The 13,945-nt window shown below is 45.2% G+C and overlaps 1 protein-coding gene across 2 annotated transcripts in view; it reads left to right on the top strand.

Annotated features, from left to right (window-relative positions):
- MYH10 (myosin heavy chain 10) overlaps nt 1-13,945 on the top strand; it is a 163,712-nt gene that overhangs the window by 132,661 nt on the left and 17,106 nt on the right. For both annotated transcript variants that reach the window (XM_064271764.1, XM_064271765.1), the window contains 9 exons: nt 120-257; nt 773-896; nt 2,379-2,550; nt 3,795-4,007; nt 7,483-7,627; nt 9,075-9,281; nt 11,724-11,828; nt 13,015-13,167; nt 13,571-13,819. In XM_064271764.1, the coding sequence (XP_064127834.1) occupies nt 120-257; nt 773-896; nt 2,379-2,550; nt 3,795-4,007; nt 7,483-7,627; nt 9,075-9,281; nt 11,724-11,828; nt 13,015-13,167; nt 13,571-13,819 (1,506 nt within the window). The remainder of the gene's footprint in view (nt 1-119; nt 258-772; nt 897-2,378; nt 2,551-3,794; nt 4,008-7,482; nt 7,628-9,074; nt 9,282-11,723; nt 11,829-13,014; nt 13,168-13,570; nt 13,820-13,945) is intronic.

Below are 13,945 nucleotides of genomic sequence, written 5' to 3'. Positions count from 1 at the left end.
TGCCATTTTGAAAATCAAACATGGGCGTCTCATTTTCACTTGCACTGCTTTTATTATCAGTGTGCGGTGGCGTTTGGTGGACAAAGTGCAGAGCTTGACTGTGTGTTGTTCTTCCCAAGGACCTGGAGGAGCAGCTGGATGAGGAAGAAGGTGCGCGGCAGAAACTGCAGCTGGAAAAGGTCACAGCAGAAGCGAAGATCAAGAAGATGGAGGAGGAGATTCTGCTTCTAGAGGACCAAAATTCCAAATTTATCAAAGTAAGAGAAATATTAGCGTAGACAGTTGATTTCAGAATACAGAAAATATTTCTGTGGATGCACTCACTGCAAAGTGATTGCAAATGGAAAAATCTCAAGAAGATTCTAGGTTCATTTAATTAATTTTCTCAAGTCTCTACCTGTTTGGATTTCCAAAGACACAAAAACTGCTTAACTTTTTAAATCCACCAGATACCCTTATGATCTTTTAAACTTTTAATGTGTGTGTTTATATACGTTTATCAGTCATTAATGACTTGTTGTCATCTGTGTAAGCACTGATTCCTCCAACACTGTGTAACTGCGAATGCCAGGCAGCCGGGCCCCACGTCCGGGGTAGGCACCAAGATGAGAGCATGATCCTGCCTACTAGGGGTGTCCAGCCTGGTGGGGGAGGCAGTGCCAGTATGACTAGTCTTCTCTCTGGTCAAGGGAGGTTGACTTTCGGAAGTAATGCCAAACCAGCGTTGTTATCTTGAACTCCTTTTCTGAAGCAGTCGGTGTTTTCTATTCAGGAAAAGAAGCTCATGGAAGATCGCATTGCTGAGTGCTCCTCTCAGCTGGCTGAAGAGGAAGAAAAGGCAAAGAACTTGGCCAAAATCAGGAACAAGCAGGAAGTGATGATCTCAGATTTAGAAGGTCAGTGTTTGGGGCTAGAGAATTTAGAATTACTACATGTGAGTGTTTAAATTTCACTGTAATCAGAACATGCAAATAGAAAGTGTACGTCGTGATTGCTAATAATAAGGGCCTTCGGTTTGAATTTGGAGCCCCTGTGGTGTAGCAGTTAAAAGCTTCGGCTGCTAACTAAAGGGTTGGCAGTTCAAATCCACCAGCCGCTCCTTGGAAACCCTGTAGGACAGCTCTGCTCCGTCCCCTCGGGCTGCTCTGAGTCGGAGTCGACTCCACGGCAACAGGTTCAGTTGGTTTGGTTCAGTTTGGTTTCAGTTATTTAAAATAGGTTGGTTTTTGTTTTTAATTTCATCTATGATGGAATGGCGTTAAAATATCTTTTAAACTTTTAATTTTTTAAGTTAGGTACTATGGTGAAATAATATTGCCCATTTGATGACATAGTTGGGATCTAAATTAAGTGTGGGTTGCATGGGCCAGCGGACCCCATGTGTTTCATGTAAACGTCGCGTGAAAGCACTGAGGTCTCACCTCAGAGGGACCAGCTCCTGAGAGCAGACTGGCAGGGACAGAGGAGGTCTCACTCCGATGGCAAAAGGAATGTCAGGAAATCCTAGAATTTTTGCAGAATGAATCACTGCTTTCTGCAGAAGGAATAGGAAGGTGAAAGTGGGAAGGCACATTTAAAGCCTTTTTTCCGACGAGCAGCTGGAGGCGAGTATCGTCCTGGAGGAAGGAAGAGTGTGGCTCTTAACTCCGGGGGCTGGGAAGCTCGGTTCAGGGGCCAAAGGGGCTTGACCACTTTTTTTTTTAAATAGAGGAGAAAACCAGTTTGATTTTTTTTTTTTAATGTTTTATTATTATAGACAAAAGAGGGAATATCAGTATGAAATTATTTTCATAAACCATATTCACGAGTATGTGGTTCTCTAAGGAAGCGCACACAAAGCAGGCATGCTTGTGTTTTCACCTGTCTGATCAGCATTCCTGCTGGAGAACACAAAGGCACATGTGTTACCTTGTTGTGAGGAAAGCATTTGAGCAGTCCGGGTCACTGTGTCAACTAGGGGATCTGCAGGATTTTGGTGTGGAGGGCAGAAAAGATGCAGAACTCTCTCCTGTCCCACTCTCAGTCCCCTCCACCTCAGCACTCGGTTTGGAGCTGCAGTTTTCTTGGTTCAAAACAGATTCTCATGGAAGGGGGAGTGGGATGCCCTAGCCCCTGGGGAGCCCCTTTAAATCCCTGGGCGCAGTGATGGGATTGATTGGGAGGGCTCCAGATCACTTGGGCCCTGGAAGTGTGGTCTTACTTTCCGTGCAAGGACATCCTGTCATCCATCCCCTTGACATTCCATCCTCACAGGAGTTCGATTTTAATGGGTTTCAAATGACGGAGAAATTTTCAACTTTAATCAGTTTAAGTTTTGGGTTTATTCATATGGCGTGTCATTCATCTTGTTGAAGCACTTCTTATATCTTGCCTTAAAGAACGCTTAAAGAAGGAAGAGAAGACTCGTCAGGAGCTGGAAAAGGCCAAAAGAAAACTAGACGGTGAAACTACTGACCTGCAAGACCAAATCGCAGAGCTCCAGGCCCAGATTGATGAGCTCAAGATCCAGCTGGCCAAGAAGGAGGAGGAGCTGCAGGGTGCCCTGGCCAGGTCTGTGGTGACCCCATGGCCTTCCTATTGAGCGTGTTACAGGGGGGTCTATTTTCAAAAGAATTTCTCATGTCAAGGAGCATACAAAAACCCTGGGAGAATGATACATTGTTTTCTTGCTGTTGGATATGACATAAGAAAGTAAAAAACCCAACCATGCAAGAAAATAAGAAAATCTCAGAAACAGTTCTCGATATTTATATTATGGACATACTTGGATATTTACACCAGAAAAAAATGATTTTACCATATCAAGTAATTCAGTTTCTATACATTACAGATGAATTTTAATGTGTTTAGGATGTTTGCCAGTTACCGTGGAATCGATTCAGACTCATGGCAACCCCGTATGTGTCAGAGTAGAACTGCACTCTGTAGGGTTTCCAGTGGCTGATTTTTTCAGAAGCAGATCCCCAGGCTTTTTTTCTGAGGCACCTCTGGGTAGATTCGAACCACCAACCTTTCTATTAATAGCTGAGCACACATTAACCGTTTGCATCACTCAGGGACTCCTGAGAAGTTTCAAGGAAATGGTTTATCAGAAATTATATTCTCTCCACTTATAGCATAATTTGATGTTCTGTTCTAAAACATTTATTTTTAGAATGCCATTCATATATAATATATTTATACCAAATATCTCATTTCTTTATTTACGTTTTATCAGTCATTAATGATAAAAAAAAAAATTTGGCTACATGATCACAGTACTTGGAGTTTAGTTTATAATTTGGTACCACCAAGAAGCCCTTAAAACAAAAATTTTTGTCCAGCCCCTGTTGTCAGTCCTCCTCTGGCCAGATGGCCTACTTTTTCACTTTCAGGGACAAGGTCTGTACTCTGGAGTTAAGTTCTTTACAATTATTGTGTCTGTTAGCTTACCCCTCCCCTGCCCCAAGCATCCCAGCTATCCCCAGTCAGAAAGATCCAACCACATCCTAGACCTCACACAGGAGCAAAAAGTAGAAAAGAAGGTATAAAGTAGGTGTGGAGATACCTTCCTTGTGCTGTGTTCCAAGGTCATCTCTGAATCTGCTGATTCACTCTAGGCTGGGTACCAAAGTGATGGCAGATTGCTACCTCGACCAGTGTTCTAATTATACTGACATTTTACTTTACTTACCCAGGGATCTCCACGCCTGCCCCAACAGGTCCTGATGCCGCAGGGTCTCCTGTGGAGAGGTGCCTCAGGGTTGGTCCCCCTGCGCCCTGTGAGTGCTTCTTACGCATGGTTGTTTTCACAGAGGTGATGATGAAACACTTCATAAGAATAATGCGCTGAAAGTCGTGCGGGAGCTACAAGCCCAAATCGCTGAACTTCAGGAAGACTTTGAATCTGAGAAGGCGTCACGGAACAAGGCAGAAAAGCAAAAAAGGGACTTGAGTGAGGAACTGGAGGCCCTGAAAACGGAGCTGGAGGACACCCTGGACACGACTGCAGCCCAGCAGGAACTTCGGTGGGTGAGCTCCTGCCACAGACATGGTGCAGGTTACCACAGATGAGGCCAGGGAAGGTGTCAGTCAGGTGGCGTTCGCTGATCTCTCCTATGAGGGAGAGCTTTACGGGAGGTGGCGTTTTTTCCTCTGTGTTGTTGAGTAGCCCTTCTCCCTGCTGGGAGTGACAGGCAGGCACACTGGAGGTGAACTAGGACTAGTTAGAAGCAAACCAGCCCACAGATGGAAATGCACATACAGGGTGGGTGGGTGGACTGATACACCATTAGATGTGATCAGAAAAAGCCAGTCAGTGAGGGATATCTAGGGAAAGACAGAGGGACAGACACACACAGAGGACTGGCAACAAATTCGTTGATAGACACCTATGCTACCAACGAGCAATAGACAGGGCCAGGGGGACGGACATAGAAATAGGAAGAGATACATGGGTGGTCAGGCATTGCTGGCAGTACCGATGGGTACAGACAGTGACAGGTAAACATGAGAATGGAAGCAGGCGCTCACCGAGATAAAAGAAATGTGTATATAGGTACTCTGACAGTCATGCTCTGGGCAGAGACACACAAGGTAACAGTGAGCCAGCAGCCAGGTGCAGGCACAGAGGCACAGGTGTGTGCAGCCAGAGAGAGTTCATGTGGAGAAACCTCAGGTACCGGAGAGCCACAGAGTAGGCCGGTGAGCAGGCCAGTGGTGGCTGCTGGGAGCGTGCAGGTACACGTCTCAGATAAGCAGCCTGAGTTGTGGGGAGAAGTGGTGGCAGATGTGCCCGCCCGCCTCCTTGGCCTCTTCCTCTCCTCCCTTATCAGGGCTCCAAACTGCCAGACCTGAGACCCACCCTAGAATCCCAGGTGTAAGGGAGCCCGAAGTGCCTTGGCTAATGATCTGGCTGGCACCACACACACGGCCACACGCACACACCTGCCAGCTGCTCCATGTGCGAGTGATGGGAAGAGTAGCCTGTCACTCTGAGAAGGTCGCTAAGACTTAGAATAAAACTAGAACAGAAAGCACTGTTTATGAAGACAGGTGTAATCAGAGACTAGGAAAATAACTTGGAATAACCAAGAGGGAAACAGCCGATCTTCACTATTCGTGGATTCTGTATTTGTGAATTCACCCACTGGTAAAATTTATTCATAACCCCAAAATCAATGCTTTGGGGTTTTGTGATCATTCGCAGACGTGTGCATGCGGAGAACAGCACGCCTGGTCCCAGCTAAGATGGAGCAAAGCTGATTCCGTATTTGCTAATTCAGTGTTCATGGGACTTTATAGAACATAACTGCTGCAAATAACAAGAATCAACTGTATGTTGTGAGGAGAGCCAGTGGGGAATTTTCCAAAAGGACAAGGAGGTGATCTTGGGGTTCTACCCAGCAGCCAGACACATGGCCACAAAGAGAATGGTGCCACAGGTGTCTGCAGAGACAGCCACTGCAGTGGAGCGGTGTGACCCGAGGTCAGACTGGGTGTTGCGAGCCCTGAGGGGGAGAGTGGAGGTGTGGGCACGGAGTGTTTGTCAGGGATCCCGACCGTGAGTATGTGAGGCTCCAGCAGTAACTCAGACAGCTGGTGGTTTTTGTTTTTAGCCTGTGTGCCCAGACAGGAGAGGTCCTGAGGTTTCCTGCGCCTTTCAACAGCGTGACTCTGCCTTCGTCAGTTTTAAGTCCTGCCTTCTCTTTACATTGTCTCCTTTTAAAAAATCTGGAAACCATGGCCTAGACTTCATTGATATCTCCATTCTCAGCTGGGTTTTTCACCACAGAAGAAAAAAATGCTCTGGTCCTTTCTCCCATCCAACCCTCGCGAAAAAAAAAAAAAGATCATATGTATTGAGTAAAACCATGCCTGTGTTCAGGTACAGCACACAGTCACTCTGTCGTACGAGGAGTTTAGGTGGCCAGCAGCTCAACACGTAGGCATTGGTGTGTGCCATGCTCTTGCCAAGGACAGTTAGACCCCAGCCACCTGCCTCTCTGTTGGCGTCATACGTTTCGTATAAAGCAGCAGTCCCTCAGCAAATCCAATACCCTTAGTGGATTCGTGGACATTTCATTTCTCTTCAGGCTTTATGATGAAAGACTAAAGGAAATTGGGTGTTAAGCCAGGAGGAGGGAAGGTGAAAGGTTCGTCTGATTATCAGTTTCGAGTAGGGACTATGAACAAAACTAGTCACCCAAGGATACCGATTGATAAAGACTGAAATCAGTACGGTAAATGCCACGTATGGCCAGGAGCTGTGATAACATTGAGTTTAACCAGCTGTACCCTGACAGCAGTCCTGAAGCAGTAGGATGGCAGACTTGCTTTTATACTTTAAAACAGCTCACCAGTTACAACAGTGGCTCATACCAATTGCTACGTGGTTGCGTTTTCCCTTTCTGCTCCATTGGAGTAGTGAGGTCTGGAGGGCCAAGCTTGGTGGTGCCCACAAAAAAGGGGCCCAGGAGGCTCTAGGTCCGTGGTCAGCATGGAGCTGGGAGAACAAACCATTAAAGATTCTACGTGGTCCAACTCAGCCACCAGTTTCCCTGGCTTGGCAAAAGGTGAAAACATGCATTTATTTGCTCAGCTTTGTCCTCTTGATCAATCTGTATCCTTAAAGATGGTGCTTAGATTGACAGAGTTAGAAAGTGGCTTTTAAATGGGGACGTGAAGTCACCTAGTTAGTGAAATAACTTTGGTTAGTTGAGTTACCATGTGTATGTTATGGCAAATTATAAAAATATTAGAAAGCCATATGAAGGTACTTGCTGCTAGTATGACCTTCCCACTGTAGGGGCATATTAGATAAAACCTAAGTTTGTCGCAAAATATTCATGTTCTACAGTCCTTTGTACCTGCTGCACCCTCATATCAAACTCCAGAGGCCCTTTCTGAACCAGGAGTGTAGCCCTTCAACCTGCTTTCTAATTGCCCTGTCCCCCAACAAATAGCCACCCCTCCCCCCCCAACAACCATTACCTTGAACTATTTCTTGGTAGAGTTTTGGGCTTTGTAGAGTTTGTTAGTTAATTGCAGCTGCTCTTCTTGAATAATGAGAAAGAATCTTGCTTTGTTGTTGTACCATGTCCTGACTCATGGGGCCTTTACCGCCCCTCAGCTTTTAAAAGTCCCTGGGATTTGCCTGTTTCCGGTTTTGCTGAAATGTGTGCTGGCGCTGTGGCAGGCGGTTTGTTGTCCGGCATTAACCAGTTCCCAACCTACAATGAAACTAGGCTGCACAGAATAAAGACCCTTCAGGGTATTATACCGTCTCAGTCGTGAATCACATGTGGAATGGAAGTTTTACTGGTTCTAGAAGGATTTCCTGATATCACAATAATGGGCATGCCAGCCTGTTGGAAAATAGCACATCAAGTATTTATCAAAATAATTGATATAATATTTAAAATAAAAATGACAGCTTAAAAATGTGTGTTTAATTTCATCAGCCAACTAAGACTGAGCTTCTTAAAAATTTTTTTTCTCTAGAACAAAACGTGAGCAGGAAGTGGCAGAGCTGAAGAAGGCTCTTGAGGAAGAAACCAAGAACCATGAGGCGCAAATCCAGGACATGAGACAAAGACATGCCACGGCCTTGGAGGAGCTCTCAGAGCAGCTGGAGCAGGCAAAAAGGGTAAAGGGAGCACCCACTGGGCCCCTGCGTCTTCATGAGAGTCAGCCCTCAGGCTGACCTGACGCGTCCATTCCTTCAAGTATTGGTTACTGCTCAGCCTTTGTACAGCCCTGAGGTGGGCTGGATTGGGGAGCCAGTTACCCATAAGGTAGTGTCTGCTTTCTGAGGGCACAAGAGAGAAAAGCCATACACTCTTGATTTGTACAGGTTGTTTTTTTTTGTTTTTTTTTTTTAAGGAACTAGTTGGATCTAGCAACCATCTCAAATGACATAGTCCTCTTTAATTTTTCCTTTAATATTCCTCCAATGGCTTAGCTCAGAAACCCTGAATGGTTTTTAAGTCATTCTCTCTCCTGCCACAGGTGAGTCACCAAGTCCTGTTGATATTCCCTGTCAAGCATTCCTTGTAGTCCTCCCTCTCTACTGGTCCCTCCCGGCCTCTGATCTCCTCTCAGGTCACTACACACGTTCTTGCCATTCGTTCCTTGTCCCCTCTTCTGTGACATAGTGACTGACTGGCAGCTTTCCATTCTGGTAAAACTTAATTTCATTTACCGTCATGCTTTTTGCTCTTGCTATGGTGAAATACTCCCTTTCTTCTCTGCCTACCCAGATGCCACCTTTTATGTGATGACAGTCCTGACACTTATGGAGCATTGATATGGTGTGTGCCAGTCACTGTGCAGAGTACCAACATGCATTGCTTTCTTTAATCTTTGTGACAACTCTACGGGGGCGTCTCTGCATCTCTGTTGTTCTCATTTAAAAGATAAGGAAACTGAGGCCTAGCAGTGAGGAAACTGAGCCAGGGTCACACAGCTAACACATTGGACAAGCGGACTGGAAGACAGGCAGCCTGCCCCAGAGCCCATGTCACACTCCTCCTCACCCCGAAGGCCTGTCCTGAGTCCCACCTGGTACGCGAGGCCTCCCTGTAGAGATCCATCCAGTTGTGATCACCCTCGGGCCAAAGCATAGTGCCTACTCAGGTTACATACTATCTTCTTGTTACTCACATGCGTCCCCTGTGTTTATCTTATCCCAGCAACAAGATTGTCAGCTCCTTGTTAGTAAAAAAGAACAAAATCCTTTGGCTTATACAAAGGACCACGTGGATGATCACCTTGGGGCAGGATGCACTCAGTTGTTCCCCCTGCACTGACCATAGAGCTCCTTACATATTACATCTACTCCCCCAAGCAGTGTGTCCGGCTGCCAAAGCACCGCAAGCCATTTTCTTTACACTGAACAGACAGTGTACAGGTGTGTTCCTTACATAGCAGTCTTGATGCTCGAAGAACCGCAGATGTTTTCATTCACTCGTTCCAAGTGTTGATTGCAGACTCCCTGTGTGGCAGGCACAGTTCTACAGGTAAAAAAAAAAGCAGCCCTTTTTATGGAGTGGTATAAAAACACCAGTAAATTATTTTTTCCTTCCTTCTTCTAGTTCAAAGCAAATCTGGAGAAGAACAAGCAGGGCCTGGAGACAGACAACAAGGAGCTGGCTTGTGAGGTGAAGGTCCTGCAGCAGGTCAAGGCCGAATCTGAGCACAAGAGGAAGAAACTTGATGCCCAGGTCCAGGAGCTCCACGCCAAGGTCTCGGAAGGAGACAGACTGAGGGTGGAGCTGGCCGAGAAAGCCAACAAGTTACAGGTAAGGCCGGAAAGTCTCTGCCCCAGACATACCTCCCAGGAAAGCACATCCGTAATTTACCATCTTATGGCCATAAAAGTCCCACTGATAACGTGTTGCTGAATACCGGAAAAGTGCCATCACAGGTGAGAAACATTGAATCTTAAAACCCAAACAAAAAAACCATTGCCATCGAGTCGATTTCGACTCATAGCGACCCTGTAGGACAGAGTAGAACTGTCCCGATGGGTTTCCAAGGCTGCAGTCTTTATGGAAGCAGACTGCCACATCTTTCTCCTGCCAACCTTTCGGTTAGCAGCCAAGTGGTTAACCACCAGGTCTCCATATATGACTAGTCCGCACTAAAGACCCTGAGAGCTGAGTCTCTGATGAGCTCCCCTGGTAGACTGCATTTCACACACACTGTCATGACTCTTGGCTAGAGGAGGTAAGCCTGTCCTGTGTGACTCACTGGGAGAGCACTCTTGGAAGCTTGTGCCCGATTTCCTTAGGACGTCATCCAGGCACCTTTTCCTTTACCAGTTTTGCTTTGCATTCTTCCAGTGTAATAAGTCGTAACTGTGAGTATGTCTAACACGCTGAGGACTGTGAGTCCTCCTAGAGAATCATCCATCCAACCTGGGCATGGTCTTGGGGACGTCCGGCACAAATGGTCTTTTTTTTCACTGGAGCAATACATACTGTATGTCTTTTCTTACTAAACACTCACCTTATGTATTTCATTTTTACTGGTTGCATAGAAGTTCATTATAGGACATTAAAGTTATTTCCAATTATAAACAATCTCTGCAATGAACATTCTTAAAGCTGAACCTGTGTGTATATCCTTATTCCCCTAGGATAAATTACTAGACGTAGATTTGTTGGGTCTAAGAGTATTCTTATTTTTAAGGCTTGTGATACAAAACTGCCAAATTGTCCTGTAGAAAAGGCTGTACTGATTTATTCTTCACCCAGCAGTGTATAAAGCCAGTTTTCTCACCATGGCCAGTACTAGATGTATTTTTTTGCACCCATTATCCCACTCTCTTACTAGGATCCTGGAAAATTTGAAATTTTGCTTATTGACTACATGGAACGACTCAAAAGACTATAACCACAATTATTGGCTTGTTGCCAATTCATGCTTTTTTATTTTTAAAATAAATACTGTTTAACAGCATCAAAGTAATATACACTAAAACCAAAAACCAAACCAGTTGCGGCTGAGTTGACTTCAACTCATGGTGATGCCGTGTGTTTCAGAACAGAACTGTACTCCATGGGGTTTTCAAGGCTGTGACCTTTTGGAAGCATATCACCAGGCTTTTCTTCTGAGGCACCTCTGGGTGGGTTCAAGCCACTAACCCTTCTCTTAGTATTCAAGCACTCAACTATTTGTATCACCCAGGGCTTGATATATACTAGGAACCTAAGGTCAGCAGTTCAAACCCAGCAGTGCTCCAAGATGTACAGCCTTGAAAACCTAAGGGGCAGTTCTACCCTGTCCTATAGGGTCGCTCTGAGTCAGAATAGACTCCACAGCAGTGGGTTTGGGGGGTTTTGGTAGGTCATATAGACACCTTCTGCCCAGCGCATACCAAGATTCTAGACTCCCAGAAGGAAAGCAGGTGTTCACGTAAACCATATTGTCTGCAAAAGCTGATAGGTATTCAGCATGGTAAGTGGGACTCACTACTGTGCCTAAATTTAGCAAATTTGCTAGATTTAGGCACAGTAGTGAATCCCTCTTACTGTGCTGAATATGAATCAGATTTTTTAAACCTTAAAGAACTTTGGACTTAAAATACTAAAACTTAAGCTTTAAAGTCTCTTTTGAGGGGCCATGGTGGCACAATGGTTAAGAGCTTATCTGCTAACCAAAAGGTCAGCAGTTCGAATCCACCAGCTGCTCCTTGGGAACTCTATGAGACAGTTCTACTCTGTCCTGTAGGGTCGCTGTGAGTTGGAATTGACTCATTGGCACTGGGTTTGGTTTTCTGGTATTTTTTTTTTTTTAGTCTCTTTAATAACATTCAAGTTCTATAAGAATAGGAACTCTGCTTGCCCCCAAAGTGTACGGTTAACTCCTCTTAGTGTGAAACAGGATCAGAGCGGACTCCTGCTGATTTCACAGCCTCTTCATTGTCAAAATAAAAGAAGACATTAAACCAAAGTTAAGAGGCCCCTCCTTGCCTTGTGGGGTATATCTTGAGGGTTCTTCCCATCCTTTTAGCAGGTAGAGGCTGTGACAGCTTGGCGTAGTGCCTTTGGAGAAAATAGACACTTGGGCTTGAAAGCTTTCCTTAATTAAATTTGGGGGTTTTGAGTTTGTCCGTCCCGACCCCCCAAATTTTTTTTTCTCCCTCTCTCTGTATTTGTGAGTATTTAAGAATGGTGATTCTGGAAGCTTTGTGTTTGCCTGCTGTCAGCTGAAATTTACTCCTTCACTCCTCCTTGCAGAATGAGTTAGATAATGTCTCCACACTTCTGGAAGAAGCAGAGAAGAAGGGTGTTAAGTTTGCTAAGGACGCAGCTGGTCTGGAGTCTCAACTACAGGATACACAGGTATTCGGAGGGGGGCGGGGGCAAGGGGCCTGTAATCATAATTCTAGGGTTTGGATCGTATGTAAATTGGTGAACTAAGCTAGCCCCTGAATTACTTTTCACCCCTTGTCGATTTTCTGCCATGCTTTGATTTTAAACCACCTTGCATTATAACCAGCCTGGGTGCTCAGGGTGTCTCACTGGAGGCCAGTGTCTCCTGGGCAGAGCCTGTGGTTCCTCTGTGCACTTGGCAGGTGTGGGGGGCCTGGCCGGGCTGCCTGGGCGGTGGTTTACGCAAGTGGTGGTCCTTTTGCACGTGTGTGCATCACTGATCATTTTAAATAAAATCGCTTTTTATGATTGAAGTTTCATTATACTGACCTAAGAAACGCAGTCCATTTTGAGAAAGGGTAGGTCGAAGCCTGATTATCATCTTCTTAAAACTTGGGTGGAATCGTTTGTTAGGGATGCTTTTAAGCCAGACGGAGGTTAGGTTAGTAACTTCGGTGATTTGAAGTAACTCAGCACGTTTTTCTTGGACTTTTACATCTTTTTATTAAATTTGCAAGCATTTCTGAATGTTTTCCTGCCAGATTCTGGGCTAGGGGCTGGGATTCAGGAGTGAAAAACTCGGAAGGACAGAAAATTCAGTAATTAGCAGTTGGGGGACAACTTCAATGTGATTGGCATGTAAGCAGTGACAAGGCCATGTCATGGTTGGTGAGACTGAAGGAGGCAAGAGCCAGATCACAGAAAACCTTGTGTGTGCCTTTGAATTTTTTTTTAAGCCTAAAAGAGACAAGTCACATTTACATTTTAGAAAAATAAATCTGGGAGAAAGTAGAAAAGACAAATACTTGAGGGGTTGCTCAAGACTGGAGGAGATCCCAGTGAGAAACGCCAGCACCAGAGCTAAGGCATGGCAGAGCAGAGAAGATTCTAGAAGTAACTGATAAGATGCGGGAAGGGAGGCCTCTTAGATGACCCTTGGGTTTCTGGCGGGGCCCCTGCATGCATGGTGCTGGGCAGAATGAGTTGAAAGCAATACTTGTGTTAAGAGCTTTTATAAAATGATCGTGTGTGGTTTTGAATTGTTTGTGTGTCCCTCCTTCACTGAGGCACTGTCTTTTTTATAGCACGAATCTCTTTTAATAGAAGTGTTTTTGTTTTGGTGATTAATTATTGGCCTTTTAAAAAAAACAAACAGGAGCTTCTTCAGGAGGAGACCCGCCAGAAACTGAATCTGAGCAGTCGAATTCGGCAGCTCGAAGAGGAGAAGAACAGTCTTCAGGAGCAGCAGGAGGAAGAGGAGGAGGCCAGGAAAAACCTGGAGAAGCAGGTGTTGGCCTTGCAGTCCCAGGTGTGTGTCCTGAGGAAGCGGTGCTGCCTGAGTGTGCGCAGCCAGCCGCCAGTGTCCCTAGCACTCTGCATTGTCTCAGCTTCATCTGGGACAGTTAATTAGGTTGTGCTAAATGAAGCCACTAAGTGTTTTTCTTTGACCCAGCCAAATGCTGATGTACCATGCTGATTACAATGTTGGAAGCATTTTAAGTAAAGACACAGGACTGTATCAACTATGTAAGTTTTCAGTCCAGTCGTTTTCTAGATTATTAGCTTAAAAATTCAGCTACAGGCTAAGATTCATTTGAAGTAAAACCACATAGTATTGACTTACAATATTTTCTCACAAAGTATTGAAAACAGAAAGTTCTTTATTCTTTGAGTTTTTCAATATCGATCTTTTTCTTTTATACAAAACCTAGTTGACAGATACTAAGAAGAAGGTAGATGATGACTTGGGAACAATTGAAAGTTTGGAAGAAGCCAAGAAGAAGCTTCTTAAAGACGTGGAGGCACTCAGCCAGCGCCTGGAAGAGAAGGCTTTGGCTTATGATAAGCTCGAGAAGACCAAGAACCGCCTGCAGCAGGAGCTGGACGACCTGACAGTCGACCTGGACCACCAGCGCCAGATCGTCTCCAACTTAGAGAAGAAGCAGAAGAAGTTCGACCAGGTGGGTCATCATTTCTCATTCCCTCGCCCAGAGTCGAGGACAGCACCACACATTGTTTCCTCCTGGCCAACCTCTCACGTTTGTTGTTTTAATTTAAAATAATCTTTTCCTACTTCAAAAGCATTT

Source organism: Loxodonta africana, chromosome 18 (assembly GCF_030014295.1).
Source record: "Loxodonta africana isolate mLoxAfr1 chromosome 18, mLoxAfr1.hap2, whole genome shotgun sequence".
Classification (NCBI taxonomy): domain Eukaryota; kingdom Metazoa; phylum Chordata; class Mammalia; order Proboscidea; family Elephantidae; genus Loxodonta; species Loxodonta africana.
The sequence above is the reverse complement of the archived record's forward strand: the minus strand, read 5'-3'. Positions and strand labels throughout refer to the sequence as shown.